At 38.7% G+C, this 21,237-nt stretch overlaps 1 protein-coding gene across 6 annotated transcripts in view; it reads left to right on the top strand.

Moving 5' to 3' along the window:
- VPS13D (vacuolar protein sorting 13 homolog D) overlaps positions 1-19,045 on the top strand; it is a 109,623-nt gene extending 90,578 nt beyond the window's left edge. For all 6 annotated transcript variants that reach the window (XM_052792983.1, XM_052792987.1, XM_052792984.1 and 3 more), the window contains 3 exons: positions 11,971-12,102; positions 16,834-17,074; positions 17,903-19,045. In XM_052792983.1, the coding sequence (XP_052648943.1) occupies positions 11,971-12,102; positions 16,834-17,074; positions 17,903-18,034 (505 nt within the window). In that variant the 3' untranslated portion in view covers positions 18,035-19,045. The remainder of the gene's footprint in view (positions 1-11,970; positions 12,103-16,833; positions 17,075-17,902) is intronic.
- Positions 19,046-21,237: the final 2,192 nt, after the last annotated feature.

The following is a 21,237-nucleotide window of genomic DNA, read 5'->3' on the forward strand; positions in this document are numbered from 1 at the left end:
TGGCAGGCTGGGCATCTGACAGCTTTTTCCCTTTGCCTTCCCGCTGAAGGACAATTACTTGGGAGCACAGCCTCTATTCTCCACAATAAAGCAGAATTTGCTATGCGTAGTTGAAGGAAATAACTCTGATGCATGTAGTTTCTGTGATTTTCATAATACACAGGATATAGTAAAAGATGAACCTTTAAAACATTCAGTTTGCTTAATCATATTTTATTGCAGTCTGTAATTCTAGAACCGCAAGTATAATAATGTCACAATTTCCAGAATAATACATTGTTCACTGTAGGAAAGCACTGTTAGCTGCTTAGCACCCAAGAGGAGAAGTCCGGATGACTTGGAGAATCCAAACTCTGCACTAACATAACCCTCTCCGTTTCCTTTTCAGAGGGTTGAATGGACATAAATAGGTACCTGCTGTAAAACTGAACTATAATGCCTTTTTATGCATTACTGCAAATACCTTGCTTTATGTCTGAATACCGTTTCCAGGAGGTTATTGCTAGGTATCTGCATTACTAGATACCATTTATATTTGGAACATTTGTTTAATCAGTTGTCTTTACAGTTGGTTGTCTCTGTCCCCTTTTTTGAACTTGACTCAATTTAACTATCTGGAAAGAGTGGAAGAAAAAACCCGCAGTGTTTGGACCTACAGCAGCAACATAATACTTCATTAATACTGTATACATGTGGTTACTTTTACATCTGCTGTATATGAATGTTTTTAAGTAACAGGAGATTTTAGAAAAAAATAAGCAATTTCTGGCTTGCATTAGGCAATGTTTAATCATACAGGTCTTACATTTTACACATGTAAATGTGTAAAATGATTGGCCTTTGGAGCTTACGAGTTAGACTTTGAGTAGCAGGGTCTGAGATAGGAAAACCTGAAACAAACAGCTTGCTTATTTGTAAAAAGACACTTTTTGGAGGCCAAGAGTTACGGTTGCTGAGGCTGTTCATTAGAGCTCCCCTTTGCATTTTACTTCTGGTTTTTTATGCACCCTACACATTAGCAAAGAAGTTGTAGATGGTTTAAATTCCAAGAGGGAGTGCTAAACCTTTAGTTAAAACTTGTGTAACTCCTTTCGTTTAAAGCCTTTTTGCTTTCCCATGACAGAATGTATTCCTACTGTTAAAACTGAAGAAAAGCCTAGTTTAAAACTCTGTGGTCACTGGGTTCACCATTGGTAACATGTCTGTTAACATGAAAAAGGGAGACTTTATGAGGGACTGACCTGTCATTCTAAATACCAGCATCTATTTTGTAAGTAAAAGATTTTCCACTAAAATATTAGTGTTTAACTTGACACTTGTGGGCAGAAAGATACCCTGGATGCGTTCAGACTGTTGGTTAAGGGACAGAAAAGGACAGAGGCACTGGAAGGGAATGTTGCGAGGGGAGGACAGAGGAGTGAAAATGGAAAGCATTAAAGCGAATAATGCTGAGTAGTTAGCCAAGCACAAAATGTGGAATTACATTTTTCTTTAAATGTCCATTCATTATTAGCAACAAATAATTTCAAAAAGATGAATGAATACAGAATTCTTACTGTGATAGTCTCCACAAACCCAAAATACTTACTAGTGCCTTGGTAAGTTACAACTAGAGGCAAGTGTGCTTGCATCACTGGTTAAATGGTACTGCATGGAGGGAAACTTGTACAGGTTTTGCATTAAACAAAAGACTGCTGCTACGGCTGGGTTCAGAACAGAAACCAGATGAAGCTCAATTTCATTGCGTACAGTAACTGGTTTGGAAAAGGTGGTGCAAGTTTGTGAGGAAGAGGCATTATGTTGTATTAGGCTAGTCTGGTACAAAAAGAGAGATGGCTGAACAAGGACATCATGGGTACACCACTTGTTCACTTCCAAATGCAACACTTCTGAAGGCGTGGGGAAGCTGATAAGATCTTGTTGGGACAGGCAGACATTTGCAATAGGTAACTAATGTTCACGGTCGTCTAGGCCTGGCATAGTCTGTCAGAAATATAAGCAATTACGAATTTCCTTCTGAAAAGAGCTGATAAATCCTTTGTTGGATTTACTAGATTTATTCTACTACTTACACTTTACATAACAATTAAGAGGACTGCATTTGCTCCACAAAATGGAATTCTTATACTGTGTGCCCACTTCATAGTATTTAGCTATTAACTAAAAGGAAAATTTTATTTCCTTAGGAAATACTTGTATTTCTAGAGCCTGCGTGTTTTGTCTAATTATCTTATATTTCAGCAAAAGCTTTTGGACACCAAGGCCAAAAAGTAGAAGGAACACCTTTTACCGTGTTGTACGTTTCCTCTTTTCTGGTATTCATGTGTTTTTTTAGATCCTTTCTTACTCAGAAAACACTCTGCTAAATGCTGCTGCTGTTTCAGTGTATTCTATGTAATAGTTTTCTTGGGTTGAAACAATTACAGAGAGCTGCAGATGTAACTAGTCTGCAATGGTATGGCCTAGAATGGAATTGGAGAGACTTTGAAAAACTAAAAAATTACATTCATGTGTTAGCATCAGCAGAACAAACTAAAGAGTCATCGAAGACCAGGCAATAAAGTATTCACAATTTCCATTCACAAATCTACTTGCTTAGAATTAGGTGGGATAAGTTGAAAGCGTACGCGCACCAGAAACGAACAAAAGCTTTATTCAAAACAGACGTGTCTGTTGGAATGTACCAGGACAAATCATCAGACTGCATTAAACCAGTCAGACTTGATCCCCAGAATTCAAAAAAATTTAATACACATTCTGTGGGTTTTTATAATATCTTTTGGCCCTCTTACTAGTATTTTCAGTTCATAAAAATAGTAGGAAAGATGAAACTGGTGTAGTGCAATAGGAATATAGCATTTGTGTATTTACTTATTTCTAAAGCACAAATGGCATGAACTGCTCGCCAATGCAGTGGCTGTATGACCTCATGTCCTGAAACATCTGCTTGTTGTGCCAAAGGGGTGAAGTCTGGTACAGTAGGTCTAGGGCAGCTTTCTGGGAACAACTTTTACTAGTCTTAATAGCGATGAAGGTAAGCACAGGTATTTTCTGTACCGAAGAATGAGTACACGGGTACTTTATATTACATGCCTAATCATTAAGAGTCCTGGTGGTTTTCCGTGTATGTATTTATTTTCCTGTGTGTATCTGGAATACCGTCTTTCAAGTTGTCTTTCCGTTTGCTTTCACTCCACATGGTTTTTGCCTTGAGATCACGTTAAAGGTTTCTTTACATCCTTAATTTCGTGACTCGTATCAAGAAGTGGTCTTTAATAACCACAGTAATAAAGCTTTGAGTAGAAAGTATCTGAGCATACCCAAAAGTGGACTTTTAGCCATTCTGAGACCAGATACAAAGATGTAGGAAGTGCCCATTATATATACAAAATGAAAATTCTTTCTAGATACTGTTTTTCCGGTAGTTTTGTGCCTTACTAGAATTACTTGCTAGGTCCTCCTCCCAAGCATAAATATCACAGCATCAGGTTCTCTGGGGTTACTCCACATGTTTAAAATGGTAGAAATATTAAACCATGTAGCTGGACAGGTAGTACTGTTTGTACTGACAGGTTTTATTTTCAAATTAAAAGATACACCATTGCTTTAAAACTAATACCACTTCTAAGCAGTGTTTTAAGCCAGATTAGTTGAGGTTCATATTTATGTGGTAATTACAGGCTTACTTGAAAACAAGGGACCTTGCGGCAAGGTATGTGCGAACGTACTGCTCGGCTGTTTACCTGTTACTAGACAGATTTTTTTCCTTTGTCATTAACAGCGAGGTTTTCTGTGCAGTCCTAGTCCGGAGTCTGTAGATGGGAGCCCAGGGCCTGCTGGGATGGGGTTTTACACTTGTGCTGTCCTTTTGCCCTTCCACTGAACTCTTTTCATTTCAGTCATGAGCAAACAGTCAGTGCCTGAACTAACAACCCTGCAATCCTCCAAAGCACGCCTCGCTTACAGTACCAAACAAAGGGAGGCCCGCGTGGGCCGGCCCAAGCCAAGGAATGCAGCTTCGGGGTTCTGCTCCATAAATTTAACCAGCACGACAAAAAGGAGATAATATGAGCCTTCGTGATGATCTGAAAGGGGGAGGTTTGTGTCCCATTGATTGCGGTCTGGCCTATTGCCAGGCCCCGAGCCTGACCGACAGTTGAACCATATCGTTAAGGCGTGTAATACAGCTCAAGTCTTGTACAGCAGCCAATGAGTACATATCCAGAGGGCAAAAGTTTATAAAGAGTTGAGGCTGTCCTGTTTAACCCTCTCACACTGCATGTAATATATACTGCTGCCATTCAGAAATAGTCACATTGCTGTTAAAAATGTAAACCTTCAACTTTCTTTACTTGGAAAAAATACATGTGTGTCTGATTTCTAATGTGCAGCAGATTTATAAAGTGATGGGAGAAAAATATGTAAAACTGATTTTTTTTTTTTTCTTAAACAAAAAAATCCTCCAGCCCACTTTTTTTTGCAGTACTACTTTATCCATAGTTACTTTTTTGTTCAGAGATGTCTTCTGGGTTGTTCTACAAACTCTTTCATACAGATGGAGCTATTTATTGCCTTGATGTCACCTCATTTAGCATGTGGCTGGTATTTTTATAGATAATTTTTTCACCTAATGTTGCTGTTAACATGTGGAACTCTCTTTATCAGTTTTGTAAGTACAGCCAGTTGATGGGAATTGTTCTTGCAACTGCTAAATTGAAAAATCAATGAGTAGCTTTTCGTTAGGTGAAGTTTGTGCTAGAAGACTTTGCCGTGCCTGTTGCAGCCCTAGTTGTACTAACAGAAAAGTATATAAAGGAGGGTCTGAAGAGAAAACACATACAGTCATCACAGTTCATTTCACACAGCTCTTCATGCACACCTAGTAGTTAATGTCCTGGTGCTGGGCAGGGGCCCCTGCTTTGCTTTTTTCCCTGAAGTGGATTTGCTTTCCCGGAAAGGTAGGAGTACAATATGGAAACATTTGTGTTACACTTAAATACAGCGACCACCTTTGCATTTACAACAAATGGCCATTGCTTGGCCAGCACTGATGGTTTTTGATGGGACCATTATAAACATGAGCACAGAAATAAGACTGATGCTCCATCTACTGCACTGCCCTGCCTGTCTGCAGACTGTATTCAGAAGTTTTAAGACCTTGCAATGTGCTCTGAGGCAGAGTAACTTTATGGCCCTGGGCACTTTAATCTTCACTAAGGCATGTTCAGTTCATGTTTTTTCAGATAGGTGTTTGCAAGAAACCCCTGCTAAGAACCGTATCTTTTACATTGAATCAGAAGGTGAATGGGAGCATTTTTCAACACATTTGAGAGACAGGAAACTTTAAGGTGACAACTCTAGTCATCACCCTGTGATCAGTACAGGAAGACTCTGGGAGAAATTGGAAACTGAGATGGCAGTGTTAAATTTTGTTAACTTCTAAAGCTTGATGATATCAAAGTCCTTGAAAAACTGTTCGTTTGCTGCACAGCTATTATAGTCAGAGGTGGAGCAAGTGCTGAAGGTTGATGCACAGAGTATGACTGGTGTTAAGTGCCATGCTGTTGTTTAGTATGCAAGCATACCCACCTTATGCAGATCTTGGATTTGTAATATAGATGTCATAAGAATGTGCCATTTTGGTGAGTACATCTGCTGCTCTGCTGGTTTTAAAGTGAATCTTGATGTCTTAATTAAGCTCTTCTCACTTCCTTTTGAACTTGGAGCCTGAAGAGGTTGTATACAATCATAAACCCAATGAATAGTTTTCAGTTTTGTTTTGACGTTGTATACAAAAGAAAGGGGAAGGGGGGAGAAGAGCTACATCTCCAAGAAGTTGGTAGGAATGGCCTACATGATAAACGGTTGCTTCTTCAGCATGCTGTAGTTCTCCTAGAAGTATACTGGGTCAGATAAAGGTCTGCAGCATCTGAGCTGGTAGATCCCTCAAAAGAGGAGGGATTTGACTGTAAGTGGGAGGTTTTAACCCTAGGCACCATTTATTTGCATGTTTCTGCCTGAAACTAGCATTTTGGGAACACATTTAACAAGCACAATATATTCCATGCATTTGCTGGAATAAACGGTGCATATAAGCTTCCTCAGATATGCAGTCAGCAGGGAGCTGTCTGGCTCATGATTTTACACATTCTTGCATCTAACTGAGACATTCTAATGCCAAATCCAACACTCAGACTGACTGCACTGTGTGTGCATTTTTAACACACCTTAAAAGCATCTGTCTCTGAATCGGTGAATGAATTCCATCACAGAGCTGTGCCAGATCTCTGGGTTCAGGCATCCAGTCTTCAAAAAATTATCTGCCTGTTGGGAACTGCACCCCCAAAGGCCAACACTGGGAAGGAGGCAACTGTACTTACCCTTTGAAACACAGCATTACCTTCTGCCAGTAGAGTCACAACGGAACATGAAATCTAGATTGCCATAGATTTTTCTGAAATTAGGCCCAAGTCATTTAATCTTCTCAGACGCAGAGAACTAGCACATGAAAAATAATGCTGTCTGTCCCTTTATGCTCAGTAAATGCCAAGGGACATTCCTGCTTATTGCAAGGGTTCAACATTTGAAACAAAGTTCAAAGTTACATCAGTGAGGAAAGAATCATGGAAATAGTGGATTTTTAGTATTTTGCAAAGGTGCGATACAAAATACAGACCATATCAGAAATGGCATATGTTTGTTTTGATTTGTTAATCCTTATGATCCTGTGGTACGACTGCATCATCTGTAGGTTGTTGCTGTGATGGCTGAACTTTTAGGTTAATTTCTAAGGGATACATTGTTTATTTAGCATTTAATTCATTCCAGCACTTTGGGGTATGCTTTACACTGTGTCCTCCCATTACATGTCTATGAGCCAAGTACTGTCTTCGTTCTGTGTTTTGTGGAAATTAGGTGTGTGGGATGATGATACTTACGGAAGGCTGCAGGTGCAATTCAGTATTGAACTTGAGCAACTCTAGCGGGTAATTTTAGTTGTGGCATATTTTATGATAGAATATGTAAGGCTATTCCTCCTTGAATTTATCAGATTAGGTCACTTCTTAACGTCTGAAATGCACTAAAGCCTCCTTTAGACAAAGCCCTGTATTTATGAAGCAGACTTTTTCCAGAGCCAAGTAAGTAACAGGTTTGATATTATTTCTTCAAAATACTAGCAGCAATTGAATTGTTTCATAGGCTTATATTACCTGCCAATTTTCCTTTGTTTGAACTAAGGTTGTTTTATAATTATTTCAAGGGGGGTAAAAATTGTTCCCAGGCTGAAAGTCAGTGTGCCAAGTTACAGCCCAGAGCAGACTTTTATCAATAAACTTTATGCAAACCTGAAAAAACAAGTTTACAATGGAAACACTGACAGAATTTGAGCTATACCAGAACCAGTAAGTTACTGCTTTAAATGGGTTGGAATGATGAGGTTGTTAAATTGGAACACCTTTATGAATGCGACACGCTGATGACAGTTGCTGGAAGTTTTGGCAGCAAGAACTAGGTCTAGCTGAAGAGAATTGTTACTTGAGAGTGCGGGGGAGAGCCCTGTGGCCAGAGAGATCTCTCTGGAGGACTTACATGGCTAATTTGCACGCCAGTGTTTGTCAGCGAGAATGGACCTGGGGTTTTGGTGACAGGCAGGCAGTACAGCAGGTGAAGTCTCTGTGAAGAGCCTCCTCCATTACATACTGGTTTCGGATGCCAGAATTGCATCCCCTTGCACTGGTGTGTCTGTGCAGGAATTGGGGTGGCCTTGCACTCTTCCCATTATAGATCAAAATCTGTGCACATACTTGAGTTGGGCTTTTGGAACAGATTTGTAGTTGCGAGTGCTGCTCACTTACCAAGAAGACAGATGAGAAATTCCACAGATACACATTTTAAATGAAAAGTTGTAGTGGTTACTGTGTCAGTCATAGGGTTTTTCCTTGTTGCTGTTTTTCTATCAGGAGAAGTTGCTAAATTTCCTAAAGTTGTTTTATTCTGAGTAATTATTCTGGGTGTGATACTGAGGAATCTGAAAGATGTAAATTTGTATATAATTTTAGAAGTGCAATGTTTTGTTTTCACAGACTATCATCCGTTGATGTACAAAGTTTGATACCTTCTGATTATTTTTTTAATGTTTTTGTGAAAGCAATCTAGGTACACTTCAAGGAGATTTTTTTAAGTCTAAAAGACACTCAAAGATAAGTAACAGTTACTGTTCTCAAAACCACTGTATACTTATGCACCTCAGCAAGAATCACATCTATGTACCTGATAATGTAAACCTGACAGCGGCGAACATGTAGTGAACGAACAAGGATAAGTTATTCTGTAAAACACATGTCTCTTCAAGAGTTTTTTCAATGTAAGTTGGCAAGTAATGATCACCACTCATACCTGAACAACTTCCTTACATCAGTGGGTTGGTGATCTGTTTGATTACAAAACTTCTGGCTTAAAACTGGTCAACTGATTCACAAGAATTCTGTGAACTGTTAAGCAAAAGCCAACCAATTAACACTGTTAACTGTTTTTAGTGTGCATACAGTCATCTGAAATGAGATTCTCCAGTGTTCAGCTTTGTCTGAACAGTGAAGAACTGGAGTGTGTGCCTCAACCTTCTGACACCATTTCCAGTCTCTTTGTGTCTTCATTCAGCAGCACTCTTCCCTGCTGTGACTAGTAGATGTGAGGGCATTTCTGTCTTGTATTGCCTTTGTGTGTTTATTAAAGAAGAATCAGCAAATCTGTTGAGTGCATGTTTAACGTAACACAGATGTGGGCACACCACCGTTGATTCTGCTTTACAAATCTTCAGCTTTTTGTATTTCATCAGTGTTGCTTATTATTTACAGAACGTAACTTGAGACAGTAGAACGAATTTTTAGATTAAAAAAATCAAGTCGTGTGGAATGTTTTTAGCTGTCCAGACCAAACAGACCAGTTTGCCAAGGGGTGATGGACTAAATCAGTGCAACTTATGCTAGCACTAGTGGCACTTAGTTGAAAAGCAGCTGACCTTCTTAACACCGAGGTGAGAATTATCTTTTAAAACCAGGATGAACGTTTTAGCACAGAGGAGCAGTGAGGACAGTAAGGACTGTACTTCCTCCATTTAAAAACAAAAACAAAGCCTAAAACCAACCACAACTGAACCCACAACTTGGAAATTGCCAAGCCTTCCAGAAATTCATTGTGGTGCCTAGTACTTTTGTAGTAATAGTACTTTATCTCTGACCTGCTTCTAAGCCAGACATGAGAACCCAGTGTTCACTGATGTTTCTACGGAATAGGTCTGATTAGAAGGCCCTATTCTTTCCTCATTTTTACAGCAGTCTTGCTTGCAATACTTTAGATACCTCTTCTCACAGTACCACAGAGTATTAGAGAAAATAGCACAGTTGAATGTTTATCTGAAAGATGGTTAATGTAAAAACCATTATGTAGTGTTGTTGCTCGCTCCCATATGGATGGTTATCTAACTTTCCTGAATGCGTAACAGGAAGGTGTCTCAGTAAAAAGTTATTGATTGGCCAGTAGTTAATTAAAAACTACATTATGCTTCAGACATTCACTCTTTAAACTACGGGTGCTGTAGAGAGGTTTAACAGCCAATGGGGGTTTCTTGGATAAGTGACATTTTGCCATTTTACTGCTTTTGGAAGTTAGGAAGTAGGACAAGCAGCAAGATGTGAATTACACTGGTTGGAACCCTTTAATTTCTTTGGAACTTTGCCTCAACGTTTTGCATTTCATGAAGACAAACGCATACTTCTGTTTACTACTTTGTAAGAATCTAATACGTAAAAACAGGCACTTATTTGTTCAGAAAGATAACAATACTGTCATACAACTGTACCTGGTACAGATGAATCCTGTTTATATCTAAAAAATCTAACAGGCAGGAGAGGTGACTTGCTCCGGAGTCATAGTACTTGATAGTGAAGTTCTAACTGCTGTATGCAGCTGTTATTCAGTGGAATAATTTTAAGTCATATATAGGTATAAGTGTTTAGGTTATTCTGATTTGGAGAAATGCTACCAATGGAAGAATACAGTTTTAAGACATTGCACTTTTTGCAGATGAGGAAAACAAACTACCTTTATGTAGCAAATTCCAATTTTCATACTGGCATTTTTTAGCTTGGATGCGTAACACTGTAATTAACTAATGAATGTCTAACCAAAAGCGAAAGCAGGGCAGCAGGACAGGTAAAGCAGTGAGAACATCTGTGAGCAGAAGTAAAACTGAGTATTTGACTGTTAACATTTTACTGGCACTTTTAACGATAACATTTGTTATGGTTTCTTAAGCCCCTGCTCTGTTTCGCATTCTTTTAGTTGGAGAATTTCTACTCTTCATTAGATCCTTCCTGCTGACAAACTGACTTTCCATCTTCACGTAACCATAGTTCAGCTGAAGTGAAGTCAAGAGCTTTTTGTCTTCTGAAGTTTCTCTGAAAGAGAAGCAGTGACAAGCAGTACTTCTGAGCCTCAGTAATTTGTTATGCAGGTCAGGGATGTAATAATCTCATTAACAAAATCAGAACTTACTAGCTAGTCATCATGTATTAAAAATATAAATTGGCTGATGTTTTTCTCTGCTGTGCTGGAAAGCAAGTATCTTTGGCTTCTATACCTTGTATGCAAAATACATTGTTGATACCAGATAGAGCAACAATAGCCAAAGCACACTGACAGGCCAGTCACCCAATGGGAGAGCAGCAAAGATGCTATTAAGTCATGAATGACATGTAAGAGATTCTATTCTAGTAACATTTAGTGCAGCCAAGAAGGGAAGGGGCAAAAAAAAAGTATGTCTGTCAACATTAAAAGGCAAGGGTGTCAAAGACTTGAAGGAAGATGAATTTTAAAAGGGTGCATGGGTTTCAAGTCTGGGACAGGACTGGTGAAAGGGAAAGGTAACGGAGGAACAAGGCTCCAGAGAAAACATCTGCAGAAAGCAAAGCTTAGAAGGCAAGTACTCTTGTGTGCTATTGCCAAGCAGCTTAAAAAGAAAACATGTTGTTACATGGGATTTTTTTTCCTGTCTTTTGATCAAAAACGATCGAAGCAGTTCATTGTACAGGATCTTTACAAAGAGTCAAGATGGGAAGTGGAGAGCACTAATCACAAATGGTGTATTTGGCTTGGAAAATTAGTAACAGCAGTAGCCTGAAAGAGATATCAAAAAGCATGCAGCAGACCCAGAGTGATGCTGTTGGGAAAGGACAGAGAATAAAGCAGGGCTAGGCAGCCTGTAACACAATTCTTCAGGGGTAGGGCGTTCCAAAAGCTTAACGGAATTCAGAATATTATTTTTTAACAAAATACTGCTAAGGGAGGAACCAAGCATGCAGTTCTTTAGCACTGTGGCCGGTATCAACCTCTGATGTCTGTTAGGCCACACGTGTGTGTCTTTTTTATTTTTTATATTAGACACTCAAGAAAGGTAAAGTATGCTAAATCTTACTATGGAGACACTTATCTAACCATGGATTTTTCTTTTGTCTTAACTGCGTGTTCCTATTTCTGTAACCCTTCAATTTTCGAACTACTGACACTGTCGATCAATGTGAGCTCTATCTAGGTCGATGCAGTCTTATTTTCTGTAGAGAGGTGAGAAGAAACAGTCAAATCAGTAAAACTCTGCTGGTAAATAGATCCCAAAATCACAGACAGTATCCTCAGTTCAGGCTGCTTCTTCCTGTTAGTTTAGCACACTGCCCCTTAATTGTAGAAGAAAACTGGGAGATGTTTCTTTGACATGTAAAACCATATGAACAGACACCATGTCTTCCAGAGCAAGTATTAGAGAATCTATATGCTGTATTTGTGAAGACCTTGTGTTTTTAAAGGCTTTGTCACTCCTCATACTTCAAATAAAACTTTGTGTGCTGACAGGTTTAAGTCGAAGGAAAAGTGCTGCTGTTGCACTAAGTTATTTTTCTGCATCTATTTTGCATGTAGGACACAAGCAGAGAGAGTGAGGAAGCCACGCTGCTGTAGAGGACCTCAAGGGCTCTTGCCCCGCTATTTAGAAAGTCAAGCGGAAGGACAAGAACAGCTGTTCAAACTGACTGACAACATCCAAGATGAGTTGTGAGTACTGACTTAAGCAGTTACTTTAAGTAGTTCTGTTTGCTGCCATCGTATCTTCATGTTTGGGGAAGAGGGACTAAAACTGCTTTACATACACACACATACATGCATGAACATACATTTTGTTTGTTTTCTTTTGGTACCAATTAGTAGCACAGCATGAGTACCTCATGACTTGCAAAGTGGCCTGTCTGCTGGCCATAGACAAATATCATTGCAGCTGCCACAGGGCTCCTTTGGTTCACTTGTTGCTAACTGCCATTGATCACACATCACATACAGGCTGTGGAAGAACTGGAGCCTTGGTCTGTTGACTCCTGCTCCTATTAATGTCCCTGATTGCCTTCAATCATTACAAAAGATGAAAACTTAGTAAGTTTCTAAGTAATCAATAATCCATTTAACATACATGTTCAACCCTCCATGTGCATTGATAAAACAAGTGCATGTTTAAAGCCTGTAGTCATCTTCCTCTGTAACATCCATACAGGCAGAACTAGTATCTCTTCCCTTATCTGTCCCTTATCTTCCATTTCTCACAGCCCAAAGCGTCAGGAGTGGCTAGTGATTCCGTGACAGCAATATGTGAACCACCACTGACAGGCACTCTGAGGTGGCTCTGGTTTAGATTTGAGAGAAGCTAACTTGGATGCCTGTGGTGCATGTTATTTCTAAGCTATGGCTGTTAACAATTAATGACCAAAATAACCTGCAAAATTTATTTTTCTCCAGAAAAGTCAATACTGAATAATTTGAATGGGTAGTACACTAAAGGCACATCTATGTTTGAATGCCCTGGATATGGGTTCATGAAAGCAAGTGAAAACAGTGTATAAATGTTACTAGTGGTCAGGTTTGAGAGCATGAAAAAAAAATGCATGCAGAGTGAACGCATGGAAAGATAGCTGTACATTTGTTTCTGCCCCTGAAACTCAGCACTGGTGAGGCCACACCTTGAATACTGTATTCAGTTTTGGGCCCCTCGCTATGAGAAAGCCATTGAGGTGCTGGAGCGTGTCCAAAGAAGGGCAATGAAGCTGGTGAAGGGTCTAGAGCACAAGTCTTATGAGGAGCGGCTGAGGGAACTGGGGTTGTTTAGCCTGGAGAAAAGGAGGCTGAGGGGAGACCTTATCGCTCTCTACAACTACCTGAAAGGGGGTTGTAGTGAGGTGGGTGCTGGTCTCTTCTGTCAGGTGGCTGAAGACAGGACGAGAGGAAATGGCCTCAAGTTGCGGCAAGGGAAGTTTAGGTTGGATATTAGGAAAATTTTCTTTACTGAAAGGGTTGTCAAGCATTGGAACAGGCTGCCCAGGGAAGTGGTGGAGTCACCACCCCTGGAGGTACTCAAAAAGCATGTAGACAAGGCACTTCAGAACATGGTTTAGTGGGCATGGTTGATGGTTGGACTCAATGATCTTGAAGGTCTTTTCCAACCTAAATGATTCTATGATTCTACAGGAAGTGTCAGTTTGTTGGACTGGGGTCTTAAGACATAATTCATTACTTAACCTGATCTCTACCAGTTACCTGAACAGCTGTTTTCTGTGGAGAGTGTAAGATACTGTGTTTTGCATCTATCACCCATCAAGAGTACCTGCCAAGGCAAAGCAGTTAAAATGGCTGATGGTGAAGCTCGTAGAGGGAGGTACCAATTCAGCAGGGTATCTTAATTTCACCAGTGTCAATGATCAGGCTCTGAAAGCCATGTACCACTCTAGAATCTACCCTCGGTTGCCTGTAAGGAAGTTTGTATTCTGCCACTTGCTTGTGGCCCTGTGATCTTATGCTCTTGTTATCCCATTTTCATCTCATTTAAGGGCCTTTATCCATATGCAGTCTGGCCCTTAGATAGGGAGAATTGAAAGAGCAATTTGTGACCAAAATATTCTCAGCTTTTTCCAAGTGTACCCCATAAGCAGATCAGTGGGCTTTTGTCATCAAGTCACACTGTTCATTCACTGTGACTTTCACCATTAGGAACATCATTCAACAAGAAAACAGTGTTTCTTGTCATGGAAAATAAGTGCAAAATTATGCCTCTGACTTTTATCCTAGTATCATAATCAGAAACACATTTAAAGACCTGATTATTTGCATATTTTCCTTCAGAGTTAAATCCATAAAAGGGGGTTTAATACCTTGCTCTACTGTTCTAACTAAATGTTTCCACATTTTTTTCCAGTTAGGCTCACTGTTTCACTTCTGGAAAATATTGTGTAATTACTTCCTGATGTTGTTAAAAAACCCACAAATTCTCCAGAGATCTGGTTGCTTCTACTTTGTTCTACTGGATCATGTTTCATTTAATTTTTCATTTTATTAATTTGAGATCTTTTTAATAGTGTAGAAGTACAGGTCTAAAAAAAAAGTAGTATCTTCAAGTAGTATCTTAAAAGGTTAAATACCCATTTTTGAGAACTAGACACTGAGAAGAAAGTAACACTTGGCAAGAGAAAATGGGTAGTGATGCATGACTCAAACTTAGAACAAAACGTAGAGCTTGAACTACAAATTAGCTAATGTTTCTTTGCTTCACCATTAAATCACTGTTCTCTGTTTCCATTCCTCAAAATATATACATGACACCAGTAAAAATCTTGCATGGAAAATTAGGATATATAATCTGTTGTTCTTGTGCAGAAAATGCAAACCTGTAGTCCGATTACCCAGTTGCTTCCACTGAACTTTACAGTAGCTTTTAGTCCTTCAGTTCCCTCCATGGATGCCCCCATACAGCAGGCTGTAATACCATACATCAGGAAAACAGCTGTTCTGCTTTTGTGGGTGTACAAAACCTTCTCAATTGCAAAGGACAGTGCTACAGTATTAGGGGTTTCTGATAATTGCCTTCTAATCTTCTTTCCCCGCTGGAAAAGCAGCAAAGAAAGCCAGTGTGCCAGCAAGTTTCCTCTGGTTCCGCTTCTAGCGGAAGTCTGACCCGAGTCAAAGCTAGGGTCTCTGTAAAATACTGTACTTGCTTTTATGTGCCTGTTCTAAGCAACAAGGCTATTATTCTGCAGGCTATAATGCTGCTCTATTTTAAAATTGTTTTCTATGACACTTCATAAAAATATCCCTCTCCATCCTAATTAACTTATTTCAAAGACAAACCTTACCCTGAAGTGTTTGAACTTTGATGGAAAACTGAGGGGCAATTGCTAGTTTCAGTAACTGTTAACATTGTCTTTCACCTAGGTTCTCCTAAGCTGAAATACACATTTTTGTCCAATTGTTTTACTTAAAGGAACACAATTCAATTATCCTATCCTGTAGTTTCACCCAAGGTTAGAGCTGGGCAAAGTGCATTGCAGGCCTTTTTTTTTTTTTATAGGATGGCTGTGCTCTTTTCAGCACTTAAACAAAAATGTAAGATGTTAACTTGAGTAAGCGTGTATGCCTTTCTCAAGCTTACGGAAGCAAGACCATTTGTCAGCTGACACGGCTAGGAGGCACAGGGCAGAGAAAAGACAAGTTCAGTGCAGAATACCATCTTTCAGAGGACTATTAATAGAAAATTACTGGAACTGTTCTTTTATACCACAAAAAGAAACAGTGATCTGACCTCGTGAAATATTTTTGGTTATTAAAATTCCATTTATAGCTATGGGTTTATTTGGATATAGCTCAGAGTATTTGTGCGAAGTGTTACTTAAATGGTAGAGCTGACGGTGGTGTTGGAGACAGTAAGCTTTTCTGATCTACCAAAAACTCTCAGGACTGACAATCTTCCTTGATTTCAAAGACAGTGGAGTATTTTGCAGAATGTATTAGGACACCAGCAGACACATTTGTACAAGCAATCGTTCAGATAATAGTAATTTCGAACCCACCTGAGAGCTTGAGAATCATAGTTTTACATATATGCTTCTACTGCTGCTGGTTGTTAACAGAGCATAATTACTCTATTTAGTACCTTTTCTTAGACAGGATTTTGTACTTAATTTTCTGAGTTTTTCAGCATTTTAAAAAACCCACTAATGAGGTTCATTTCAGTAGTAAATCAGAAGCGGGGGAGAAGTATTTCTGTGTGAAATATCTTACTTCACTTTGGCATTCCTTACTGCTATTTTTTACCCATCAACCTTTTAAGCCATCATAATTCTCAATATTCTTAACTCATTCTTTTCTACCTCTACTATTCATCACTCAGACTAATCTCTCTGGGGAAACCTGCTTGCTGCTTAACCTTTCACCCCTGTGTTAAACAGCTAATTTCTCTTTTCTAGCTACTGATCCACGCAGCAGGTTAAACTTTTTGTTTTCAAAGGCAAGGGAGGTGTGCAGTAAAAGAAAGCACAGTAGGTTTACAGTGTGTAGAAGGATAATGCTCTTGTCAAAAATGTCTGCAAACCTTTCATATATCAGCAATGGAACTGAACTTACAATTAAACAAGTATTAGGACTTGTGGTGTTCCAGTACAAGGAAATTACTCTTTTTAAGCCTTGTTAAAGGATATTTTTATATGCCCTTTTAATGTCCAAAGCTAGAAGCCAGGCATTTAGCACTAATATTTGATTTACAGCATGATCTTTTTTAACTGGGTGAGAGGGTACTTCATCAGCTTAATTTTTAGAACAGTTTAAATTAAATACAGATGAATTGTATGTGTTACACTATTAATTTTTCTGAAAGACTTCTAAAGGTCACTCAAAACGTAACAGGTGAAGACATTTGTTAGTTTACTATTTTTAGCTTCAAGTGAATAATTTTTCTTTTTTTCTTTTTTGCAGCTTCATAGCAGTGGAGAACATAGACAGCTATTGCGTTCTCATTTCATCGAAAGCTGTTTATTTCCTCAAGAGTGGTGATTACACAGATCGTGAGGCCATCTTCCTAGAAGTCAAGTATGATGATCTCTACCACTGCCTTGTTTCAAAAGACCATGGGAACGTGTATATACAGTTGACGAAGAAAGCCGTTAATACAAGTAGTGGTGTAGCAATGCCAGGCCCATCACAACAAAAACCGATGGTAAGGATCTAGCACCTATTGTTTCATTCTTTTCCCCTTTATGTGTGTCCTGGTGCTGAAAGTGTTGTAGTCATTAGTGTTTCGTTTCCTGTGCTGCGTAACAGTGAAAACTTTGTTCTGTCAGCAGTGAAAATAGCTGCTGCGGAAAAGGTTTAGGTGACAATAGAACTTGCTCCCTAAACTCCTGAGAAAAGCTGAAGGCAAAACCTAAAATACTCTGGCAGGCAGTAATGTTACAGTAGGAAATGTGTATTTACCTGAGAAAGGCTTTTAACTTTACAATGCATACATGAAACTTAAGTACTTTGCTGTCTATTTACTCTAGTCTTCTCATCCTATACATGGTATTTTTTTTACTGCAAGGTATCTAAGATTGGAAAGAGTATTTCTGTCATGCATGTAGAAGTTTATCAGAACTCTCACTTCTAAAACCCATTACAGGTTTTTTTTTGCTTCATTACAGTAGTTGCTCGGGGATCTGTTTTACAGGCAAGGTTATAAGCTCACCCCTGACCCAAGTGAGTTTACATTCCGAACAGATAAGCCAGATAAAAGGTAGGAGGGGAAGCAAAGGAAGTAACTTCAAATATTGTGAGATGTTTCTGTTCTCATCCTAAAATACCTATCTCTCTTTACCTGTCCCTCCTCCTCTCACTACTTCTTTATTTCAGCCTCAGTTCTGAGAAGAAATCTTCACTGAAACATTTCTGTTCCTTACAGGAATCTTCAAAACTAATCCATTCAGTTAGTGAAGTGATAACAAATAAATACATTCTGCTTTAGATGATAGCAGTACCACATTAAGAAAAATCACATTTCTTTTTGCAGGTGAAAGTGAAATCTGAAGTTCTTGCAGTAAAGCTATCTCAAGAAATAAACTATGCAAAGAGCCTTTATTATGAACAACAGCTTATGTTAAGACTCAGTGAAAATCAAGAACAATTGGAGCTGGACTCTTGAAACCTCTTCCTTACTGCCAGACTGAATTGCAAGTATCAGCCTGGAGCCAATGGTATTCTGTTCTAGAGAAAGTACTATGTGGGAAGGAAATAATTTTAGTTTTTAGCTAAATGGAATCATTGTGCATAAGAAAACAAGTAAGGTGGGCTTTTTTTTTTTTTTTTTTTTTTTAAGCATTAGTTGTATAACAAAAATATAGCTGAAATGCATTTGGTTCTGGGAGAATCCCTGTATTTTGCTAGCATGTACATATGTAAAAGCGTTTCATGTAAATAAGAAAGTACAGACTGGGGTGTTGGTATAAACAGAAGTCTGTTTACTGTGTAAAGAAATTAAAGGAGCTATACTGAGTCTCACTGCACTACCTGAACCTAGCCATTCTCTCTCTTTTTTTCCTTGAGAAAGCTGATTTTTCACAGTGCAGGAATGTAGATAAAAGTTTAAAAAAAATAAATAGAATTAGGATTTAATTGTAGCTGTTGGAGCACAGACATCCTGTATTTTGCAGCTTTAACACTGTGATCAGGGTGCATTGTTCGGGGTTGTTTGTTGGGGTTGGTTTTGGTTTTTTCTTAAATCACTAGTACAGCTAAATGTAGGTATACCTAGTGTTCCACTGAAATTTCATCCTCGTTTTTAACAAAAATAATTGCATTCTGTTAAATATTGCAGTGAGGACTCACTAATTCAATTACATTTTCAAAATATTAGAAAACAAGCAGCTGATTCTGTTCTGAATACAGCACTCAAACCTAGCAAAGTCTGCATCTCTGAAGGCCCCTGCTTCTAAGTTGGTTTTAAAGTTAAGTGAGCGGCCTTGGAAATGGAAAACAAGTTAAGGTTCTTTCCTTCACTCAGACTGAGTAAGCGTGTATAGCTGGTGGGTTAGTGTGGACTTCTGCTAGCACTGGAAATGCTGGGGGGAGAGGAAATCACTGCATTATTTGTCTTAACGACAACCTCTTCAAAATTAAACTTCTTGAAATAATAAAAACAACATGCTTTTTCAAATGTTGTACATCAAATCAGTGTTTGTCTCATCAACTTTAACCAAGCTGAAGATTGAGGAATGAGTGTACTTAAATACCTTTATTCACAGAAACTAGGAGATCTCATTTTCATGTTTGCTCTCTTGAGATAGCTCAGCAACCATGCTGAATGGTTGCATGCACTACGGCATTTTGCCATGCAAGGTTTACGTGTGAATATAGAACTTTACTGAAACTGCTGAATAACCTATGTTCTAGAAGCGTTACTTCATAAACCTTTGACTAAAAGTAAGGAGCCCACTATAGCTTTACTATCAACTTACTTTACCTTTTAATATCGTTTCATAAAGGCATACAGGAATATTTTTAAACTGAAGGTTAGAATTAAACCAATTCTCAACTCCTGTAAAGTGAAAGGCAGAGGATTATTGGATAAGGAGAAAACATGGTATCAGTTGATGTGTGTATGGTCTGTGACTGGAAATCAAAATCCATATGCAATCCATTACGCAAATGAAACTGATTTAATGCATCACTTTTGTATATTTCTCTGTATAATTTTTAAGTAAAATGTAGAATTCAACAAGTGCATTGGCTCAGCAGTGCTTTAACATCAGTCGTGTTGGACTCTGCTACCAAGACTCCCTGCTTCTCTCCCCTGTAAAGTTCTTTTTTAATGCAGCAAATATCTAGCTGCTAAAGATGGTAAGTAGATGGGGAAGGAAAATAAAAAGTAGTTCACTGCTCTCTGTTGAGAATTTACAGGAGAATGGCTTGAATACTTAAGTTTTGTAACAATTATACAAGGAGCTGACATGCAAGCACCTGAAAAGTAGTTTGATAGTACACCCTTTGAGGTATCTGAACACAGGGAGCCACAGTAGGTAATTGATCTAATTTGTGTGTTTGTTTATTTTGGACTATGCTTAACCTGTTGATTGTTGATAATGATTAAACAGACCATTATTTAAACCTTTGAAAAGTGTACCTACTAGCCTAGATGTGTACGACTACCATGGACCATAACTGGCTGAGGTTATTCCAGTATGTTACCATAGTATTCCTGATACCATGCTCCTCTTGAGTACGGTGGCTGAAGTTGCTCACTCATCTATAGGCAAGGCCAAGTTTTCTCCTAAGGGTACGTACACAGTGCTGATTACTAGGAGTGAGGTACAGACATAGCTGAAAGAAGCATATTGCCTCATTTAGCGTTCCAAAATAAATTGAATCAGAACTTTTTTTTTTTTAAAGTGCAAATGATGTTATTTATTGCTGTAACCCAACTATTTTTATATAATTTCAGAACTCTTACTGTGGACTTCCTATTGCTGTTGGCACCACTAACATTATTACTCAGTGAATAAATATAACTCAGATTCCAGGAGCCATACTCAAAAATAGTTTTCAGAGGATGGGGAGAGTAAGTGCAAGTCTCCAGCTTTCACTCAAATTCTTAACAACTCAAACACAAGCTGTAAGCAGACAAGACAACATAATAGTGCTATTTACCAAATTCTGCACAGTTCTTCAGATTATGAGCCTTATGAAGACAGTATGCTTACCACACTTAGCCTGGTTTCATTGGAGGAGGTGTGACTGCTGCAGCAATGAAAGTAGATTCACTCTTCAAATTTCAGAAGCTGGGGAGGAAAAAAATTCACTGATGAGAGACAACAGTAACACAGCTTTCTCCCCCTGCTCACTGTCTTTAGCACTTAACCAGTACAACTCAGGGAAGACAATGCTTTTTCATGCCTCTGCTTGAGTCTTTATTAGAGGGTGAAGGTGAACAACTTTTTATAAAGATTAAACAACACATCAACAATGCAGGTAGTAGTTCAAAAATTCTATAGCCCATGCAGTAATATGCTGAGGTAGAAATAATTTGCTTCAGCCTATTAGCTTTGATTTTACCTATATTTTGCTGGGAACTGTACAACTTCTTTTCTGCCTACCCTGACCAACTTTGTTTTGTTGCTGGAGTTGCTACTGAAGAAATGTAAAATAAAGATTATTGACATAAGAGTTATTTCACAGTAATTCTGGAGAAGTGCAATAAATTTATTCCACCCACGCTCTTCCTGTGCCCTTGCTTGCAAAACCATTAATTATGTGCAGGAATAGAAAATGACTGTAGACGACAGGAATGAGTAATTCTCCAACTTAAGACATGTGCCTCTTGGACTGGCAGAACAGCCCTCAAGACTGTTC

The sequence above is a fragment of the Harpia harpyja genome, chromosome 7 (assembly GCF_026419915.1).
Source record: "Harpia harpyja isolate bHarHar1 chromosome 7, bHarHar1 primary haplotype, whole genome shotgun sequence".
NCBI classification, from domain to species: Eukaryota; Metazoa; Chordata; class Aves; order Accipitriformes; family Accipitridae; genus Harpia; species Harpia harpyja.